General features: G+C 40.9%; 1 protein-coding gene across 1 annotated transcript in view; it reads left to right on the top strand.

Moving 5' to 3' along the window:
* The window catches only part of LOC126184408 (CLIP-associating protein 1-like), a 244,920-nt gene that overhangs the window by 96,683 nt on the left and 124,505 nt on the right, over positions 1 to 23,732 (top strand). Inside the window, 1 exon segment of the mRNA XM_049926792.1 lies at positions 9,959 to 10,152. Within this exon segment, the coding sequence (XP_049782749.1) occupies positions 9,959 to 10,152 (194 nt within the window).

The following is a 23,732-nucleotide window of genomic DNA, read 5'->3' as shown; positions in this document are numbered from 1 at the left end:
CCTATAACATCTCTTCTTTGTTTATCCTTTCTGAACCCAGTCTCGTCTTCCACAATATTTTTCTCAATTTTGTTTTCAGTGCTCCTCAGTATAACTCTTTTTATAGGCTTTGTAACGTGACTGATAAAATTAGTTGTCCTATAGTCCTTACTTGCATTGTTTTGCATTACACATTTTTAGATAAATGTACTAGAACGATCATAAGTACGTCTTGATGCCAAATTCCTAAATTCTGTTTACTACCTCAGTCTATCTGGTTATTGAAGTTGGACCAAAGACTTCATTTCCTCAGGTGGTAATATTCACAGCCCAATTCTTCGTTTTCTCAGACGTTCTGAATTTCTGTCTCCAATTCCAGTTTCAATATCTTAGGACCACGGTCTCCTTCATTTTGTTTCCATTCATCTTCCAAAACCAGTATTGTGTAATCAGCCTGCACACCATGTAACTCCGCCACATAATTAACCCAAACTTCCTTATCCCCTTCTGTGCATACTGTCTTCTTCCTATGTTTATTTAACATTCCTTGTTTGCCTTTTTTCCTTACTTATCTTCTTGATAAGAATTTTACTGTTTTCTACATTCCTTCCAGTTTCCTTTCCTTTCTTATTCTTCTATTTCCTCTAGTGTTTCCTCATCCAGTCTTCTGTAGCCTGCTCAGTTCACTTTCTTACTTCATTGTTCAGTTTTCTGTACTGCCTGCTGCCTTTCTAAATTGTCATCTTAACAGTTCTTGCACTTACCCATTATATGCAGCATACTTACTGTTATCCACTCTTTCTTAATTCTTGCTCTTTTCTCCTCTCCAGTATCTATCTCTGTTCCTTCCAATATGTATTTCTAATGATGTTTCACTCTTCAGTGACTTCTGCAGGTTTCCTTACATGTTCCTATTTATTTTTGACGTACAGTATACTCTTTCTTAAAAGTTAACATTTTTGTTTCTCAACATCCCATTTCTTTATCTGTAGTCTTTTTTAATATGCTTTAATCTTGTCATAATATCTGCTACAAGTAAATTATGTTCCATATCAGCATCAGCACCTGGAAAGGTTTTTGCCGTGTTTGTCTTTGAATCTGTGATAATGACAAAGTTTATTTTATATTTAGCAGTATCACCTGGAGCGTTTCATGTGTATAATCTTTGTTGATGTTGACATGTGGAATAATTCGGTCTACTGCTGGATGTTTGTGTCGCTCTGGCACAATATTTCGGCCACGTAACTCGTTGCCTTCTTCAGGTGCTACCTGAGACTGCCGTATTGGAGGATCTTGTCCAGTGTTTATGCCCAGAGGGCGCTGGGTGCTCTCTCTGCCATCCGCGCCCGCCTGGTGCTGCCTGTAATGTGTTGTCTCTTCCCCGGTGCTCCCTTGGACGTCCGCGCCCGACTTGGTCGCCATCTGTGGCAGCTGTCTGAGTCCCGTCCTGTGTCGGGTGTTCTGTTTGCGGGCCGCGCCCGCCTGGTGCTCCTCCTGAGGTTTTGGCCCTTCCCTGGTGCTCCCACGGATGTCTGCGCCCGGCTTGTCCGCCATCTGTGGTCGTGGCAGCTGTCTGGGGCCAGACCCACGTTTGGCGTTCCGTTCGTGGTCTGCGCCTGCTAGGCACAGCTCCTGAGGTGCTGGCACTTCCCTGGTGCTCCCACAGACGTCCGGGCCTGCCTCATCCACCTTCTGCAGTTGTGGTAGCTGTCTGAGGCCCATCTCCTGTCGGGTGCTCCGTTCGCGGTCCGCACGTGCCTGGAGCTGCTCCTGCTGTGGTGTTACTACTTCTTGAGGAGTTTCTTGGTTCCTTTTGTTGGTCCTTGATAAGCTCCAGAGCCGGACTCCATGCCGAGCTGAGCTGGTATCCGCTGTCTCGGTTTATTAGGTTGTCTGTGACCTTCATCTCGATGACCTCCTTTATGACACTGTCCCAAAATCTTGGAGTCTGTGTCACAATTTTGGTGTTGTTATAGTCCATCGAGTGACCGAGCTCCAGACAGTGCTCTGCTATGGCAGATTTGGTTGCCTGCCCGTGTCTGGTGTGCCTCTGGTGTTCTTTGCACCTGACGTCCACTGTCCTGGTTGTCTGTCCAATGAATGATTTTCCACACTGGCACGGGATGTTGTAAATGCCTGGTTTACGTAGCCCCAGGTCGTCCTTCACACTCCCTAGCATTGTCCCAATTTTGGAGGGTGGACAGAAGATACTCTTTATATCGTATTTTGAGAGAATTCTGCTGATATTCGCAGAAATAGGTCCAGCATATGGCAGGTATGCCACCTTCTTCGCCTTCTCTGGCTCCTCTTCTGTACTCTGTGGTTGGCTGGTAGCACGAAGTGCCCTTTGGATGTCTGTGGAGGAGTATCCATTTCTGCTGAACACCAGCTGTAGATGTTCTATCTCTGTGGCCAGACTTTCCGTATCTGACAGAGCCCGAGCCCTGTGAACTAATGTTTTCAAGACTCCGTTTTTCTGTGCGGGGTGGTTGCAGCTATTGGCTTGAAGGTATAAGTCAGTGTCGGTGGGCTTACGATACACACTGTGCCCCAGAGTGCCATCTGCCTTCCTCTTAACCAGGACATCCAAGAATGGGAGCTGTCCATCCTTCTCTAGATACATAGTAAATTTTATACTTGGGTGGAATGAATTTAGATGTTCCAAATAGTCATCTAGCTTCTCCCTGCCATGGGGCCAAATGACAAAAGTGTCATCGACATACCTAAGAAAGCACTTGGGTTGGTAAGTGGCTGATGCAAGTGCCTCCTCTTCGTACCTTTCCATGAAAAGGTTGACTACCACTGGTGATAAAGGGCTGCCCATTGCCACTCCTTCCGTTTGCTCATAAAATTGACCCCCGTAAAGAAAATATGTTGAGGTCAGTACATGCTTGAACAGGTAGAGCAGGGCACCATCGAACTTCTCTCCAATGATCTTGAGTGAATCGGTGAGTGGCACTCGTGTGAAGAGCGACACCACATCGAAACTGACCATGATGTCAGAGTCCGTGGTGTGTAGCTGCCTTAGCGGTTGTAGGAAGTCCTCTGAGTTCCGAATGTGGTGTGCACATTTGCCCACATATGGTGCCAATATCTTCTGCAGGTATTGTGCAGTGGGGTATGTCACTGCACCGATGTTACTGACAATAGGTCGAAGAGGGACCCCCTCCTTGTGGACGTTGGGACGTCCGTAGAGTCTGGGTGGTACAGGTGCTTTGGGATGAAGCTTCTTGATGACCTGTTCAGGTAGACCTGTCTCCTTCAGCAACTTCCGGGTCGTCTTGTCCATCTTGTCAGTGGGGTCGCCATCTAGTGGTTTGTAAGCAGTGTCTTCCAGAAGTTGTTGCACCTTCCTATCATACGCCAACTTGTTTAAGATGACCGTGGAGTTACCCTTATCAGCTGGCAGAACTACAACTCTATCATCCTTCCATAGCTGCCTGAGGGCCACCCTCTCCTCGCTCGAGATGTTGGATTTGGAGGGCTTCGTCCTGGTGAGTGCCCTGCAGGTCTCCCTGCGGATCTCTTCAAACACGTTGGAAGGTAGTGTGTGGACGACCTGCTCAACCGCACTGATGAAGGCTGCAACAGGTATGCTTCTGGGAGTCACTGCAAAGTTGAGGCCCTTGCTGAGTCCTTTTGAGGTGGCCTCATCGAGCTGTTTGTCGCTCAGGTTGACCACTGTCTGTGCGTACCCATCATGTTGTTCCTTCTTGTTAAGGCGTTCAAACTTGGCCTGTTGACATGCTGGTGATTTCCTCATGGTGCATTCAGCCAAGGACCAAGAGGCACCATCAACCTGGTCCCAGTCTTCTCGGGTCAGGGTAGCTGCTATGGAAAGGTGGAGATACAGCAACTCCCTGGACATTACATCTAGGCGGTGGTGCATGTCACGCACTCTTTCTCTTACCAGTGCGAGGCTAGCACGGTGTTCCATTCTGTTCGCCGTTCTGGTGTTGACATGATGCTTCAACCTGGCGAAGACAGGAACTACATCCCCCTCTCGGCATCGCAGAAGTAAACAGAGAACTCGGCATCCTCCCCTTCCTCTGTCGAAGCTTATCCAGCTTCTTGATATTAAGGTACATCTCCTCCCCGTAGAGTCTTCTGATGTAACTCTTCAGGCTTTCCCGGCGAGATCTTGACATGTGGAATCATCGGGTCTACTGCCGGATGTTTGTGTCGCTATGGCACAATATTTCGGCCACGTAACTCGTTGCCTTCTTCAGGTGCTACCTGTTGATGTTACTTAAACCTATTAGGTTTCCACTCCTTTCATTGGTCTTTTCCAGTCCATTGTCTCCAACTATATTACTCCTTCTCTTTCCACTATACTGTTCCAATCTCCCATCATTACAGTTGTTAATTGTCCTTTCCAATTTTCTTCACAGACTTCCCCAGTCTGCTCACATACTTTTTCCACTTCCTCTTTGTTTGCATTTCTTGTTGGCATGTAGACTTTAATAATCAATGTATTCACAAAGTTACTGTTTAGTTTCTCTGTTAAAACTTGTCACTAATTTGAATACCCCTAACTATGCTCATGTTTAACTGTTTCTTTGATGTAACTCCAACTCCATTTGCCTTCCTTTCCGATCCTTCATAAATTGTCTTCTTTGCATTCAGATTCTCCTTCCCATTGAACCTCACTAAGCTCTACAAGACTTACAAAATGTCTCTCTATTTCTCTCTTCATGTTGTCCAACTTTCTTATTCATTGTTTTCACATTACCTGCAGCAATCCTCAATAAAAATGCTTCCCATTTTCATCGTCCTATCTTGATTTGATTGATTGTGTAGTTCTCTTGGGTAAGTGACCACCCGAAGATCTGATTGTGGGCCTTTTCAGGAACAACCATCCTGGAGATGTGGTACACACATTTAATATTTGTTGTTTTCGTACTTCATTAAACAGTAATTTTATATTAATTTGAAACAAACTGAACATGGGAAGGCAGATTTTGCAGTAGCACTGTTGTACTTTCCATCACCAGACAGTGCATGGATGATGCGTTGGCATCAGGAGACTCACACATATATGAGATGAAATGCCAATATTTGTGATGGAGGGGAGTTACATTACTTGAAGTCAATAGTTCGACTGGGCCAGACATTAGTGGCAATAGCTCTGACTCATAGACACTGCTTACACACTTAACTGTAGTCTTGAGTGACCTTCCAGCAAAGTCAAATCATGCATTGGAGCACAGTATCCCCAGTAGAAATATAACACTGTCATGGCATTCTGCAAAATTTACCCTGAATATAGCCTTACATTTGACTTACCAGCTGTTGTTTAACTCACCAATTTAATATTTCTCTTATATACCCCCACCCCTCCCCCCCCCTATTTCCCAACAACAACAACAACACACACACACACACACACACACACACACACACACACACAGTTTCTTCTAAAAGAATTTGTAGAGTAATGCTTAGTTTGCCAATATTTGCTAACCCCATGTCCTGTTGAGTTATAAACTTCCTCGCACTCAGGATTGTCTGTCATACATTATTGCTGTCCCTGCAGGCCAAGTACACACCAAGGTCCGGCATGCAATGCCGCTCAGTAGCTGTGGTCTCTGTGTGACAAGTTGCTCCGTGCACAGATACACTACCAGGTCCATAACAGGAAACTGTACTTTACAGCAGACTATAAACCTCCTGCCAGCTGCGGTGGTCTAGCGGTTCTAGGCGCTCAGTCCGGAACCGCGCGACTGCTACGGTCGCAGGTTCGAATCCTGCCTCGGGCATGGATGTGTGTGATGTCCTTAGGTTAGTTAGGTTTAAGTAGTTCTAAGTTCTAGGGGACTGATGACCACAGATGTTAAGTCCCATAGTGCTCAGAGCCATTTGAACCATTTGAATCTCCTGGAGGCAGAGAGATTTGGGGGGGTGGGGTGGGGGGGTGTATTTCACAACTTTGAACTGCGGCTTTACTAGCAGTGAATACATGATAATGTGCATTGTTACAATGCATGCCAAGACTGTAATCACTTAAAAGAGGTCTGTTATGGAAACATGGCTAATGACACAGGCACTCTCCACATTTGGTTGCTGTGGCAGTGTACATTCTATTTAAGAGGAGATGTAGTGTTAGTATCATGTGATTGAAGAGCCCCTTCACGGAGATGCTCTCACTGATCATACGTTATAACTCTCCAGCCATTTCCAAGTTTAACAGACTTAAATAAATGTTACATGTTAAGATTTTCTGTATTCATCTACACCAAACATTGAATTGTTCAGAGCTCCTTCTTTCCCATATAGTGCTTTTCCATGTGGCTCTACCTTTCAAAGAAAACAGTGCCTAACAGAAAGTTGCCAATGTGGTTTGTCAGTGGAATAACTGGGTGCTGTTGAACCTTTTCACTGTTTCTGAAAACTGAGACAGTTTCCTTAACGGGTTCGATCAGCTGCCACATGCTGCTGATGCTTCACTCTCAGGCCTCATATGCACCATGTCCCATGTTGGTGTGAGGATTGTAAAGACTTTCATCAAATTTTTGCATCACAGCCATGTATTTATTGAGCAGCTGAAGAGAAATCACAACCCTCAAACCATGAATATGAAACCAAAGTAATACAGTGATTAAGATACAGTACTGATATTTATGGGTAGTAGGCTTCAACTCGTTTAACTGTTTTGATTTTTGTTTCCTGTTAACCTCTGGAGTTATGTATCTGGGACTGAATTTTCTAATTGAATGTGCTAAATTTAAATAGTGTGCTGTAATGGGGCTCAAACACAGGTGCCTGTGTTTTGTGAACTGTCATTTGTGCTATCTGAGCATACCTCCTGGATGTGTTAATCCTATGAGATCATGAGAGAACCTATGCATAGTTTGGAAGAGAATGCCGAGAAGATGGTAGCAGATTAATGCTTTATGCCAGTGTGTGATGTGTGCTCAGGTAGCGCAATTGGAAACATGCTGCCCGTGAATGGCAGAGATGCGGACATAAGTCCCAGTCAGGAACACAGTGTCAACATGTCAAATACTATCAAGATTAAGTTTACCTGAAACCTGATCTTGTGAGAATAGCCTATCCTCATATACTTTGTCAACAAAAATGTTCACATTGACATTATTATCCCCATATATTTAAACATAAAGTTTTCTGTCTGCATTGTGTTAATAAAGGGTGATGTCAGTTGTGCAATCCCCCCCCTCAATCTCTTAGTGTGAAATCTCATAGTTACTTGTCCTTATCCTTATCCTTTGTTTATTGTTATATTTCCCTTAGGTGAAAGTGAATTATACAAGTAATGCTTCATTGGAGTTGTATTCTGTGATAGTCAGCATGCTATTATTGAGAAGTTTTTGATATACATCTCTAATGAAACTTGTATTTTTATACACATAATTTATGTATTCAAAAATAAGTCCGTCAGTCTGTAAAGCTGTTTGCTGTAAATTTTTCCTCTCGTATTGCAACATCTAAGCATTAATGAAACCCTTAAGAAATCTTTGTGTTCAATTTCCTTATAAAAAGTCCTCATGACAATTGAAGTTAATGCATAATTTTGGACATAACTGATTTAAGCATTTAGATACTATGTATTGTTGCCTACATCTATGTGGTATTCTGATTATTATCACTACAAGGGTGTGCTGAAAAGTAATGTCTCTGTTTTTTTTGTGTGTTAACTCTTAAAGGTTTTTAAATAAAACAAATTTGATTAACATTCTACACCTTTATTCTTCATGTCTATATATTTATGTCTTAACGTAGCCACCCTGGTGATGAACACATTTCTCCCAACGAAAGACAAGCTTGTTGACATCACCATGAGAATGTTTGACTTTGTTGACAGAGCCACTACCTCACCTCTGCTTGCTCTGCTTCATCACTATCAAAGTGAAGTTATCGAATATGTTTTGGAACCACATGAAAATGGAATGAGGCAAGTCAGGAGTGCATGGAGGATGATTTATCATAGTGAACCCTAGGTATCGAATTGTTGCAGATGTCTCAGCACTCATCTGTGGTCTGGCATTGTCATCCTGAAGGAGATGGTGCTCCATGTATGGACAAACTCTTCGAGTTCGAAACTTGATTACAGCACGTCGTTTCACATGTATTGACATACACAGTTACATTACACAATCTTTTTTTATGCACTACAATTCAGAGCCCTCTAGCGACATACGGTTGCAGTTTTTGTCAGTGAAGCGGGAACGACTGAGTAATATACATGACATGTAATACCTCATCTAGTATTGAGAGCAGAATAAAAAATTTAGAGGCATTACTTTCCAGCACACCCTTGTTAGTAAGTTAGTTCCACCCAACAGATATGTGTTTATAAGACACCCAGAAAAGTTGCTAGATACTTACTACTGTGTGTAGAGTGGGCAACCTCCTAGTTACACTGGATGTCTGAACTAACATTTCTCTTCTGATTTTTATGCTCTTTCCGTTAATGTTTTGTTGTGAGGCCTAAAATGGGAAATATTCCTTTGACTAAAATCACTGTGATATTACATTGTGTAATATAATTTTGCCATTAGGCAGTTCAGTTGAAACCGTAGCTATGCACTGACTAGTGTGCCTCTTGACTCAACAATATCTCACTTTGGATGGCATGTCACAGCCAAAACCAATCCAGAAAAAGGTTAGTCAATGCTAAACTGCAACAAACCACTGCAGAAGTTACTATGATAGTTAAACTCTCCTGATGAACTATATTTGTACTGTCTTAATTTATTCATCCTGCAACTGTGCACAACAACAGTAATTTAGTTATTTCATGACACACTAGGCGAAGTTATCATGCTTAAGATATGTCATAACAGTAAGATGAGTATTAATGATTAATCTCAGATTGTATTTGGCATGCATCTAACATCATGTAACTCATTGTATACTATTTTAAATATACTAGATTGGTTCGAATATTTTTCTAAAAGAGGTAATACATAAATGAGGATAATGCTCTCACCTACTTTGTAAGTCATTTGATTGAGTCTGGTTTCATTCTGCATCATTCTTAAAAGGCTGTTTTTCTCCAATAAAATTTTTGTCACAGGAAACATAAAATAGATGGAAAAATAAAGAAAGAGAGAAACAAATTGTCATATTTGTTTTACCTTTGCAATGTTGGGGAAGGAGATGTGTTTCACAACAGCAAAGATGAACAAGTGCTCATAGATCCTCAGCTATGCATATTAGAGTCCATGTTGACTAGACAATTTTTCTTGTCTTGGTCTATACTACCACCTCTGAAAGTTGCTACCCTACAATCTTAGCAACAACAGTACTGGTACATGTATACCACAGTCAGAGGCATCAGAATAATTTTCATTTGTAACTTTCGACTAATTCATTTTTGGTACAGGGACCATTACCTCAGATTGATGTGTTTATCCATCTCCTGTAACATCATCATGGAATCACCGTGTACATACATACATTTAAAGACCCTGGCACATATAACTTAAATACTCTGTTGCTTCGTTGGATGATGATTCCAGATGTGGATTGCTATGTAAACTTGATCTACTAAGCTTCCTCTACAATCTTTAGAAGTGTGTAACATGAATTATGAGCCACTCCAAATATGTTCAGCTGAATTGCACATAGTGTTACATATCTTTTATCTTGATCTATAGGATTTTCAGTACTTTCTACTGAATATCACTCATTTATTCACTATAGCATTGCAGCTTCAGTTTTTCATTATTAGAGAATATTATTCCCAGTTTCTGTTGTTATTTTTTGGGCAGCTTTAATTCTTTCTTTCTGCATTTTCTGTTTTTCTTTGTTGTTTTCCTTTCTTTTCTCCCTTTGTAAAGAGTAACGTAAACTTCATTTATTAGTGCATAATAAAGATTGTGATGCAGACTGTGAAATGAGTGTTGTATCTGTACATGTAAGTTACGTGCACATCTATGTTCTGTGTCTTCTTTTTATGTTTTTCATGTGTTGTGTACTTTGTATATAATTGTTTGCTTTTGTTGTTTGTATGTAGGGCTTTCTGGCATTTCCGGGGCCATTTTCATGAAAATGCTGAGCAGATATTAAACTCACTGGATAGTACACATAAGAAAGCTCTTAATCTTGAAATGGGAATGTTAAATTCAAACAACTTCGTAGACCAGGAAACAGAAAGAGGAGGTAGGCTGGCAGCTGGAAGTGACTTTCCAAGAGGTCGAACTGTTGCAGGTACCATCAACTACCTACACTATCATTAATATTTTTATAGCATGCAGAAGATATTTATTTATGGTTGTGTGTTTATCGGCTGAGTTTAGCTGTAATCTTGATGGGACCAGGTGTCCACAGAATGGAATAGTTACATAGATCAATGTTTATTTTATAATTTTCATATTCACTATGTTTCACAGTTTCTGTTACTAACTTCTAGTGGTTGGTGGATAAAATTTTGATTGGGAACCCATGTCCTGAAATGTAATATTTGGATATAAAATAAGTTTGAATATCACATCGCTTTCAAATTTTCTTCTTCATGGCGCGCACATACACAAACTGAGAAGACAGTCCCTGTTGTAGTTATGACATCGCATACCATTTCATCTGACTACAACAATGGCTGTGAGAAACTATTATGTCACTGCTAGGAGGGTCAATTATGGTTCTCTGTGGACGTGTCGCACTCTCGACTTTGAAGAGCACGTCCTTCATCGCGTAAACAAGAACATTATGATGAGTACTGGAAACATTGCCGGTGCAGTGGGCTCTAATAGAGCACATAGGTCAGAACTCATTGTCTCTGCAGTGTGCATAACACTAATTGGGAGATTTGGAAGTGATTCAATCTTTAATCTTATTTGACATTCAAATGGTACAGTCCGATCATTGACTTCTTATCAGAACTTTATCTGCTAAGCTCTTTTTGCAACCTATAAAAGCCTGTAATAATAACTGTGAAACACACTGTATTTATTTGCAGAAAAAAGCTTCGTTGAGTTACTTTTAGTGTAATCTACAGTGTGTCCATAATTTAAGTTTCAGTTTCAAAATGCTCTAGGAAGAGAACCCCTGGTCAGAATGATATCAAGTTTGAACTGTGTATTACACACACACACACACACACACACACACACACACAGTTCATGAAAATTCTACAAATGACAGATGGAATTGCAGTGTGACAGCTGTGGTTTGAGCTGCATGTTACACCATCCATACTGTTCAAAGTGCATGACTGCATAAGTTTGACGCTCAACAAAAAACACCGTATGAAAGTCATACGACATTGGATGGAAGAAATCAGTTTTTAACTGTCATGCGGCCAAAAACTGTATCAAAAGTAAAATGATGTTGGTTTCTAATTGTTATGAGACCAAAACAAGCCATGTTCAATATGCTGTCTACTGTTTTCTGCCCCAAGTTGAAATTGAGAAACAGCATGTTCCACAACAGATTGGAGTGTCTCGGAGACATTTAGAATATGTTGCACAGTGCATGCCTTCATTTCAACTACATTCAGAATTCAAGCACTGAACACAACACCTCTCAGATAATCCCACAAAGAGAAACTGCACAGTTTAAGATCAGAAGATTGGGATGGTCAGACTGTAGGGAAATGATGGCTGATAATTCTAGCATTTCTGAAATTCCTCTGTAGCAGCTGCTTAACTGACTACAATGTGCAGAGGAGTACCATCTTGCATAAAAATGATCCTACCAACACATCCATGCTGTTGAAGGTTTGTCTTGCTGGCAGGTTAGCAGGAAGCAATTCTTTAACATGGGTGATGATGTATGGAGAGCAATGCAGGGTGTTTTGTAGAATTTTACACACTGCTCAAAGCATGTCCAATGTTTGGGGAGGTTCCCCCACGTGCAGCATTTTTGCACAATACTGCTTGATCTGTTGTGCTGTGTTGCAATTATGTCTTTGACAGACATTGGATCAACTTCTTTCCTCCCTCTGCCACATTGAACTTCAAAAGAATCTGTCTTTTTGAATTGTGTAACCATTTTCTCCAGAACCTGAGCAGAACTCATGCACTGCTACCTGTGAAGGTAAAGGCATGTGCCATTTCCTTTTCAATTAGAGACCTTTCTTGTCAGTTGTCACCCTTTGGTTTTGAATATTTATCTCTAAACTGTATTGAACTCTTTGTTGGTTTCCAACAATTTTTCAGTTTTTCCATCAGATCTCAGTTTTTCATACCCTCAAGTGTCTGGATTCTCTGCAGGGCTACTGGTGCAGTCACCATTCTTGTGATGGAGCTTTTCCAGGAGTGTGCAATCCTTCGTGGAGACAGTGATGGGCGTCTCAGACACAGACTGACGAACAAACTTCTTTTGTTTTCTAATGGCGTTTTAATATGCTGTTCAAATTTGATGTCATTCTGAGCAGTGGTTTTCTTTCTACAGCATTTTGAAACTGGAACTTCAATCATGGTAATCCTGTATTAGGCTGTACCCCAGTTGACTTTTACTCTTTTGTTACCAAATGAGAAAGTATTATGTATGTTGTGAATGGAAGATTTCTGAACTTCATCATGTCGTCTGCTTGATGATGGATGTCAGGTGCATGAGTCTTGTTAGAAATTTGCTATCCATATCTTCTTGCAGGTTTCAAATTCTGCATAAGAATTGGAAAATTTTGTATCCAATTATTACTTTATGTGGGACCGTATATGACAGCACCATTTAATCTCTCTATCCCCCCCCCCCCTCCCCTCTATACACACACACACACCACCTACCTACCTACCTACCTCAAGGGATTGGGGGTGGAGGGCAATCATAGTTTAGAAAGATCATCAGAATGTGATGAACCCATCTATTGTGAGGATGAGGAGAGACAGTGGCCACCCTTTCTATCTCCTTGTTGTTGTATGCCAATACTGTGTTATACAGAATGATAATAGGTATCTCATTCATGGCATGTAACCAAGCTGTAGAATTTTTGCGCCACTTCATGTGCATATGAGATATGAATAATCTCTTGGCACTTGTATCATACCTGTAATCTTTGTTACCTTTGAAGATAATGGCATGTGCTATTTCCTATCAATTTAGAGACCTTTGTTGTTGTTTGTCACCCTTTGATTTTAAGTATTTATCTGTATATTGTGTTCATTTCTTTGTTGTTGGATTAAAACAATTATTCCACCTTATCTCAGTTTCATTATCGAACCTTATTTTTGGTGTGTATTTCTTTATTTTGTGTATTTTAGGTTTGATTATTGTTAACTACTGTTCATTTTATAAGCACTGGTATTCCCAAACCCCATTAAATCCTGTCTCTGGACTATCTCTAGTGGACTATCTCTAGTTGCTGTCTCATGCCTATATAATCATTACAGCTCCCAGTTATGTTTTATAAGTGCAGCCAGTTGTTTTCTATCACACATGATACACGTATTTCGTGTGGACTCCTTTCAGACATCTTTGTGTGAACTAGCAGCATTTCATCTGACAGTGTCTGATAAGTACTCAGATGTGATATGGTATGTTGTAGAAAACATCAGTCAGCTGCATTCTTGAAATATCATTGAGTATTCAAGATCCACATGATTATGCTTTCCTAATGAGACTGTTCACACTGGCTGTCACATACATAACATTGATACTGAATTAGTCCTGTGTAGTTCATTCATTGAGTAAATAGCCTACTCCCGTTTAAAGAAATTGAAGTATGGATAATTCCACTTTGCACTCCTATTGCAACTTCATCTATCAAATGAGTGATGATCCACTTTCCAGCATTTTAATCATTTCATTTTCTGTTGGTCATTAATATTATGATATTTATTACCAGATATGTATGCGAGACAAGCTGTAAATTTAGCAGTTGATCTGAATGATAATTCTCAGAATCAAGTAGTCTTCCGAAATCTTCCATACTTGGTGTGTACTGCAAATATGAGTGTCATTTGAGGGAGTTAAATTGTGTAACAGCTTAAGTAATTATTTTTCCTTCCTTTCACACACACAAATAGAGGTTTTCATACAATGATGACATTAAGAGTGATGAATACTTGAATGCTAATTAATGTTGCTCTACTGTTTACCAGATGATGTTGGGCTCTGATATGCTGCATCATTGTGTAAGAGTATAATTGCAGTAAAAATACAATGTAACCAATCACTTAACTTCAAGTTTTTATTTATGACTCTTTACGGCAGCTTTGCTTTCATTTTAAGAGTATGTTCCATAGGGACTAACACTGCCTGTCAGAAGATGCAGTTGTAACAAAATCTGTATTGCAAAGTAGTTGGCAATTTAGTGCTGAAAAATGGTTACAAAGTTGAAACCATAACAGAATGATTAGAACATAGCCAGTAACAAAGTGTGTGACAAAGCTAAAGAACATAAAAAACACTTACCCCATAACACACCATTCATTGGTACTGTCTTATACTGGAAATCAGAAATCCTGGAGAAACATAAAATCAACACCAAGAAAAGCAAGGAATAGCATTTCCACATATAGTAAACAGACAAGATAAATTTTGGAAACATGGAGAGTATAAAATATAATGTAGTTGTAGAAACTTCTATATGAAAAAGACAGGGAAAGCCTTTGACATTAGATTTTGTGAACACATGGCAGCCCTTCAACTAAAGAATTAGTTAAGCCAGTTGTCACAACCCATCTGTGTGGTATGTTGCCAAATACCAGACATGAATAAAGTGCTGACCATTTTTCATACACAGCCAAAAGGTATAACACTAAATATCCTGGAGACGCTAGAAAGCTACAGAATACAAAAACTACAGCCGGATGTAATTCAGAATCAAAAAATTGACAGTGAACATCCAAAAGTTATAAGGAACTTCAGTGAGACATGCCAATTTTCAAAACAGTTCAAATGAAAACCCGATTAGGTTTATGCAATAAAATTATAATTAAAATGAAGTAGTATTTTTTTTTTTAAATTGTATGCATGACATATTTGTAAAAACTCAGCACATGTTCACTTATTAAATGCCTTTATACAGGATGACCCAGAAATCCATTAACATTCGATAATTCATCATTCCATGGACTAATGTGAGTAGTGAGGTAAAAATTGACATATATGCTTGAAATGACATGGAGTTCTACTGAAAGCAAAAAAAGGTGCACAAAATGACCAACAGATGGCACTTCATATGATACAAAGCAATAAGTAGCGTAACAATTTATTTTCAGCAAAGACAATGTTAATAAATGCTTGACATCTCGGCTATCATTCATCAACAATACCTGCAGTCCAGGGTCAATCTCGTGAACAGTGCTGTATATCTCAGTATGTTTGGTGAGAAATTGCCGTCAGATGTTGTCTTTTGGCACAACTAATGAGATTAGATGATTGCGGTAGACTTGCAACTTCAGGTAACCCCACAACCAATAATCAGATGGATTGAGGTCTGGTGTCCTGGGAGGCCAAGCATGACTGAAGTGGCAGCTCAGCACGCGATCCTCACCAAACAATGTGAACAAGAAATCTTTTATATGGGGTGAAGTGCCAACCTGCATAAAAGTCATACCTTCCAGCAGGTGTTTATTAGCCAGGCTAAGGATGATGCGATTCTGTAACATATTGGCGTACCTTGAATCCGTCATGCTGACAGTTTGAAAACAGCAGCTCACATTTCCTCAAAGTAAAAGGGTCCATTCACAATTAATGTGGCACATCCAAGCCACACCATGACTTTCTCGACATGCAGTTGGATTTCCATGACAGTTCCAGGATTTTTGGTAAACCAAATTTTGCTGTTGTTGGTGTTGACACACCCTTAAAGTGTAAAGTGGACTTGTCACTCCACAACACATTAGACAACCAGTTGTCATCGTCCCCCATTCTTTGAAGTGCCCACACCACAAATGCTCTCCGTGTGACAAAATCGGTGGCTAATATTTCTTGACAATTGGGGATTTTGTACGGATAGCATTGGAGGCTACACCTTTGTACTCTCTAATCAATAGTGCGTGGAATGCCAGTGCGCCATGCGACTTCATGAGCGCTGACTTCACCATGCAGAGATGAACCTGCTGATACCTCCATTTCTTCCTGAACTACCTGAGCAGAAGTAGCAATTGGAGTCTGATCATTCACTACCGGACCGATCATCTAAATAGCATTTGGTTATGAACTTTGTGATCATTTTCTTCACAGCTACACTTGTCAGACGACCTTTAACTGTTTCGAACGCCCTTCTTATGCTGATAGGATCGTAAAGATGCAGTAGCGGATTCTCCATTCTGATAGCAAAGCTTTGTGAATAGTGTCATTCCTGATAAAACCAACATACCGTGATTGCTGGTGCATCTGGCTTTCTCTCTCACTACAGCTCATTTTATACATGATTGTCATGCGATGTTACTGATGTATTGCTGTCCAGCGCCATCTTTTGGCCAGTTTCAGCACTAGTGTTTTGTTTCAGTAAAACCGCATATCATTTCAGTTTGCCCTCTCTCTAACTACATTATTTCATGAATAGTGCAATTTCAAAAGTTAGTGGCCTTCTTTATCACTCTGTACAATATCCAGTGATATACAATGAAGTGCTAAAGAAACTGGTATAGGCATACTCATTCAAATACAGAGATATATAAACAGGCAGAATACGACACTGACTATATAAGACAACAAATGTCTGGCACAGTTGCTAGATCGGTTACTGCTGCTACAATGGCAGGTTATCAAGATTTAAGTGAGTTATTTAGTTACTTTCATGTTATAGTTAGCACACGAGTGATGGGACACATCATCTCAGAGGTGGTTATGAAGTGGGGATTTTCTTGTACAACCATTTCACTAGTGTACCATTAATAGCTGGAATCCGGTAAAACATCAAATCTGCAACATCGCTGTGACCAGAAAAAGATCCCACAAGAACGGGACCAATGACTACTGAAGACAATCATTCAAAGTGACAGAAGTGCAACCCTTCTGCAAATTTCAGGTTTCAATACTGGGCCATCAACAAGTGTCATCATGCAAACCATTCAATAAGACATCATCGGAACCGAAGGCCCTCTTGTGTACCCTTGATGACTGCATGACACAAAGGCTTACGCCTCACATGGGCCCATCAACACTGACATTGGACTGTTGATGATTGGAAACATGTTGCCTGGTTTGACGAGTCTCGTTTCAGGTTGTATTGAGCTGATGGACATGTGCAGGTATGGAGACATAATCATGAATCCATGGTCCCTGCATGTCAGCAAGGGGACTGTTCAAGCTGGTGGAGGCTCTGTAATGATGTGGGGCATGTGCAGTTGGAGTGATATGGGGCCCTGATATGTCTAGATATGACTCTGACAGGTGACATGTACGTAAGCATCTTGTCTGCATCCATTCATGTCCATTGTGCATTCCGTTTGACATAGGCAATTCTAGCAGGACAGTGCAATACCCAACACGTCCAGAACTGCTACAGAGTGGCTCCAGGATCATTCTTCTGAGTTGTAACACTTGTGCTGGCCAACAAACTCTGCAGACATGAACATTATTGAGCATATCTGGGATGCGTTGCAACATGCTGTTCTCCACCCCTTCGTACTCTTAATGGAATTATTGACTGCTCTGCAGGGTTCATGGTGTCAGTTCCCTCCAGCACTACTTCAGACATTAGTTGAGTCCATGGCACGTCATCTTGGAGCACTTCTGCATGCTCATGGGGGCAGTACCTGGTATTAGGCAGGTATACCAGTTTCTTTGGCTCTCCAATGTGTAACACTATAATAATCCTTGCACACCATAAGGTCCTTTTAAAAAAATAAAAAAAACTAATCTCCAGTAAAGTTTGTAAACAGTGAGTGAATAAAGCTGAAATGCAAACCCCTTGAGGAAAGTAGACAACAAATATGCACAGGATCATCAAGACTTTTCGGGATAGTTCTTAGTGTTCTAAAGCGTGAGCCACCTTTCAATTTTCACCTCACTTAGTTACATAAGGTCTTTTGAGATCTCAGTGGCTTACTTCATTCTCTTAATTCTTTAGTATTTACTGGTGTACCTTTGTGACCCTTAAGTTTTACAATGTTTATTGTAGTTGAACATACAATGATAGCTGTATGTTTCCAGTACTGTGCACTCTGGTATTGTATTTTTCCTTGTTGGAGTCTCATTGTTGTGGTAAAGGTCTGACTGTAAATTTCTTTTGTTCCAAAATCATCACCGAGGTTGCAGAGTGGTCAAGGCATTGTACTCCGTTTAGGAGGAGTGGGCTTCAAATCTCTTGTCTTGTTGGTTAGAAATAAGATAATAAGATTTTCAGTGGCTTTCCTAAATCATGCAAGTGAAAACCATGATGGTACCTTTGAAGACACCATAGCCAATTTCATGACATACTCTTTCCCATGCATAGCTCAAGGGCAGTCTCCAGCAGTTTCATCACCTATGGGCTTAACCCATATCTTCCATCTTTCTCCCTTTCAAAATGTACCTAATATGACTGCTGCTTTATTTCTGTTGTGCGTAACTGAAAATCTGTACACTCATGAATTATTGTTCTGTGAGCATATGTTTTTAGTGCTTCATTCATTCTCTTATATCATCATTATTTTGTGTTGTTTTAGCTCTCTCAAGTGGGATTTTTTTGTTTTTGTTGTGGGGGGGGGGGGGGGGAAAGGGGGGGGGGGGAGTACAACAGATACTTAATTTCAAAACAGTGACTTTAATTAGTGAATAGTTTTCCTTTAACTAATATAACAGGTATTGTATTGTTGAAACAAACAACAGTACGGCCAAAATGAACCATAGTTAATTCTTCTTCCGCATACAAGTGAACAACAGTTAGAATATAAATACAAACATAGAAACAATCCAAGTACTGATATAATCACTTGCAAATAATAAGTAAGAACACAGTGGGAGAGCAAGTGTCTGCTGCACCATGCATATAAAGAGGAGGGCTCCAGTAGATGGCGTGACAGATGTCGTGTCATGTGCACAAGTCATATGGCCACTGCAGCGGCCTCTGGTGGCTGGTCCACGCAGATGCTGTTCTGTTGGTGGAATATTCAAAGTGTAGTGCACCAGCAGCTGGTGCTGCATTGTGTATCCAAATATCATGTACGTGGTTATAGCAGGTATCGTGTCATTTATGAGGTGAAGGCTCACTGTGTCCACAATATTCAATAATCTACAAGTCCTCATTGCTGTGCCAAATGATAAGTGCCTAAGGGAACTCAGCCAGTCTTTACCGAGTGCTGATTTGGTGAATCTGGGATCTTCCAGACTGGGACTGAACACTGCCAGCCCTCTTAAACTATAAGCTGTAGACGTCATAAGGAGCCATCATGTGTCATGATAGTAAAATGTCATTTCTCACAGAATGTGAGTTTAACTACTGAGATCATCGAACTCTATTTTAAAATATTTTTATATGTTTAAAATATATTTTAAAATAACAGTTACTCAACATGTGCTACATGTTAATGTCATGGGTGACTCGAGGCAAAATAAAATATCCATTAGGTAGCAGCCTATTGTTACAAATGTCTACATTTCGGGTACCCATGTTGCCATGTAACATCATTCAACTGCTAGCTAATGTGGCAAATCTGCACACAAAGCTGGGATAGAATGTACTTCACTCAGTTTTTGTTTTAATGACAGAGGCCACATTCAGTATGGAATATTGGAACTTTTCTTGGTGAAATTGATTGATGAAATCCTCTTAGGATATCAACCGAGTGAGAGAGTTGCCTTGTAGCAGTGCTTCAATGTGTTTCCTACTTCATCTACATCTACGTGATTACTCTGCAATTCACATTTAAGTGCTTGGCAGAGGGTTCATCGAACCACAATCATACTATCTCTCTACTATTCCACTCCCGAACAGCGCGAGGGAGAAACGAACACCTAAACCTTTCTGTTTGAGCTCTGATTTCTCTTATTTTATTTTGATGATCATTCCTACCTATGTAGGTTGGGCTCAACAAAATATTTTCGCATTCGGAAGAGAAAGTTGGTGACTGAAATTTCGCAAATAGATCTCGCCGCAACGAAAAACGTCTTTGCTTTAATGACTTCCATCCCAACTCACGTATCATATATGCCACACTCTCTCCCATATTATGTGATAATACAAAACGAGCTGCCCTTTTGTCTCAGTGGACTGTAACATGCACATGCACATGCACTACTTGGGTTATATACCTGTGAAAGGCTCAGGTTCAGAATATGTTCCATACACCCATTCAGTATATCTTATCCCAGGCCTATCATGAGCATAACTTACCCCATCAGAGACAGGGCAACTGCTCAAAGCAGTTATGCCATTTACGCAAATGAACCAAGGCTGTAGGACCACTTGCTTAATAGCATCTTGGTCCACATGTAAAACACAACATAGCAGCAATTCCTCATGGCATGAATGTGAGATGTCATCAGTAGGTTTCCAGAGGTGTGGGGCACCAAATAACACACACAATATCCATAATTACAGGCTGGCTATTTGGGAGTGTAGTGCTGATTCCTGATAACATCACAGATGTGTTCCGTCGGATTTAGATCAAGCAATTTAGTAGCCATGACATCTACATGGGAGCCCTATTATGCTCCTCAAACCACTGTATCACGTTTCTGGCATTATGACATGGACCATTATCCTGCTGATGCCAGCACCATCTACATCTACATCTACATTTATACTCTGCAAGCCACCCAACGGTGTGTGGCAAAGGGCACTTTACGTGCCACTGTCATTACCTACCTTTCCTGTTCCAGTCGCGTATGGTTTGCGGGAAGAACGACTGTCTGAAAGCCTCCGTGCGCGCTCTAATCTCTCTAATTTTACATTCGTGATCTCCTCAGGAGGTATAAGTAGGGGGAAGCAATATATTCGATACCTCATCCAGAAACGCACCCTCTCGAAACCTGGACAGCAAGCTACACCGCGGTGCAGAGCGCCTCTCTTGCAGAGTCTGCCACTGGAGTTTGCTAAACATCTCCATAATGCTATCACACTTGCCAAATAACCCTGTGACGAAACGCACCGCTCTTCTTTGGATCTTCTCTATCTCCTCTGTCAATCCGACTTGATACGGATCCCACACTGATGAGCAATAGTCGAGTATAGGTCGAACGAGTGTTTTGTAAGCCACCTGCTTTGTTGATGGACTGCATTTTCTAAGGACTCTCCCAATGAATCTCAACCTGGCACCCCCCTTACCAACAATTAATTTTATATGATCATTCCACTTTAAATCGTTCCGTACGCATACTCCCAGATATTTTACAGAAGTAACTGCTACCAGTGTTTGTTTCGCTATCGTATAATCATACAATAAAGGATCCTTCTTTCTATGTATTCGCAATACATTACATTTGTCTATGTTAAGGGTCAGTTGCCACTCCCTGCACCAAGTGCCTATCGGCTGCAGATCTTCCTGCATTTCGCTGCAATTTTCTAATGCTGCAACTTCTCTGTATACTACAGCATCATCCGTGAAAAGCGGCATGGAACTTCAGACACCATCAGGGGATCCATCAAGCATGGAGAGATGCAAGTGTTCATGTAGTCCACAGTGTTCATAGTCCCTTCGATTACTACCACAGGTCCCATAGAAGCCCAGGTGAATGTCCCCCATATCACTGTACTGCCCCATGGGCCTGGGTCCTGAACACAGTGCGTCTGTTGATCAGGTATTGGACAGGATGATGATGTATGTGGACTCTTAATATAGTCGTTGTGGAACAAGAAACATGATTAAGGCAGTCAGGTGACGTGCTTCCATTGATTCTAAGTCCTATCTCAATGATTTTGTGTCCAATGTAATTATTGTTGACTCTGTTGTTGGGGCAACATGGGAAGGAGTAGGGGTTTTCTGCTGTGAAGTTCCATGTTCAGAAGTGTGTGTTGAACAGTGTGCTCCAAAACAGTTGTACCAGCACCAGTATTATTGTCTGCAATCAGATCTGCCACAGAACACGAACTATTCTGCCTTACAGACTGGCCAAGCCTCCGATCTCCACATTTTGTGATGAGGTATGCCCAGCCAGCCCTAATACTTTGTTGTCTTCTCATAGGTTCCCCATCCTCCAACCAGTTTCCAGTGATGGTCATAACAGTAGCACACAAACCGCTAATCAGCTTCACTGTTTTCGAGGTGCTTGGTCCCAGTGCCATGCCATAACATTCAGCCCTTTGTCAAAGTTGCCTATGCCAGTGGATTTCCCCATTTACAACCTGTTTTATCACTAGAATGATACACCAGTCTTCTCTGCTTTATTTCTGGACTGCATCACATGCCTGCAGAGTCTTTTATGATGGACTGACAACCCATCAGCTGCCCACCTGAATGGATGACACTGCAAAATTGTGGCCAGCATGATAATGAGCAAAACACATTTGGCTTCATGGCTGCTTCATATCCTGCACCATCTGTGTCACTCCACTCAGCCCACTACCAGCTTCTCTGAATTATGTGGGTGGGAAGTGTCCCTAGAGTGCTAAATGAAACTCGTTAAACTTCGGTTACATGATAAATCAGGCTAATCTAAAAGCCATAAATTCAACTAAATACGTAGATATTACAATTACAAACAACTTAAATTGGAAGGAACACACAGAAAATGTTGTGGGGAAGGCTACCCAAAGACTGCATTTTATTGGCAGGACACTTAGAAAATGTAACAGACCTACTAAGGAGACTGCCTACACTACGCTTGTCCATCCTCTTTTAGAATACTGCTGCACGGTGTGGGATCCTTACCAGATAGGACTGATGGAGTACATGTTTTGTATTATCACAAAATATGGGAGAGAGTGTCACAGAAATGATACAGGATTTGGCCTGGAAGTCATTAAAAGAAAGGCGTTTTTCTTTGCGACGGAATCTTCTCACGAAATTCCAATCACCAACTTTCTCCTCCGAATGCGAAAATATTTTGTTGACACCGACCTACATAAGGAGGCACGATCACCACGATAAAATTAGGGAAATCAGAACTTGTATGAAAGATTCTTTCTGCACGCTATATGAGATTGGAATAATAGAGAATTGTGAAGGTGGTTCGATGAACCCTCTGCCAGGCACTTAAATGTGATTTGCAGAGTATCCATGTAGATGTATATGTAGATGAACGTAATATTTGATCACAAAAAAGTTCAGGTCTCTATATCAGATAACACATTCCTCATAACCACGTCAACTCTGTCTCTTGGGTTTCCCTCCCAAAACCCTCCTCAGTCTCTCTCCAACACTTGAATTTAGTCAGAGTCTTCTATCTCATAATCTGCTCCCACTTATTACTCTCTGTTGTTTCCATCTTTCTCTGTTCTAGGCTCTCACCCATTACCCCTTAACCAACTCCTCCTATTTCATCATGTGTACCATATGGACTTCCCCTTTCTGCTTCAGGGTGAATTCGCTGGTGGCACATTCCTATCTTGTTCCATTGCTGCCATTCTTTCCTAGCTGTCTCTCTCTATCTCTCTCTCTCTCTCTCTCTCTCTCTCTCTCTCTCTCTCTCTCTCTGCTCTGTGTGTGTGTGTGTGGGGGGGGGGGGGGGGGTGTCATTGGCAATTACATATATTCTATATATAGTATGTTTTGCAAATCTTTATTGCTGAGCATTATAGGCACAGGTATTTGTTTTGTTCACACAGCAAAGACACAACTATCAACTATAGTGTAAGGAGAGAGATGCTGTGGAAAGAAATTACTGAAAATCTTTGAGACATCACAGCACAAATCAAATACATTTAAGTTGCTAAAACCAACGTATTACATACAAATAAATGCCCTAACCAAACAGTATACACAGTCTGATGAAGCTACATTTTTTAAGTATTTGATTGTTCTCTCTGATGATTA

This window comes from Schistocerca cancellata, chromosome 4 (genome assembly GCF_023864275.1).
Source record: "Schistocerca cancellata isolate TAMUIC-IGC-003103 chromosome 4, iqSchCanc2.1, whole genome shotgun sequence".
Taxonomy (NCBI): Eukaryota; Metazoa; Arthropoda; class Insecta; order Orthoptera; family Acrididae; genus Schistocerca; species Schistocerca cancellata.
Note: the sequence above shows the minus strand (reverse complement) of the source record. Positions and strands in the feature narration are given on the sequence as shown.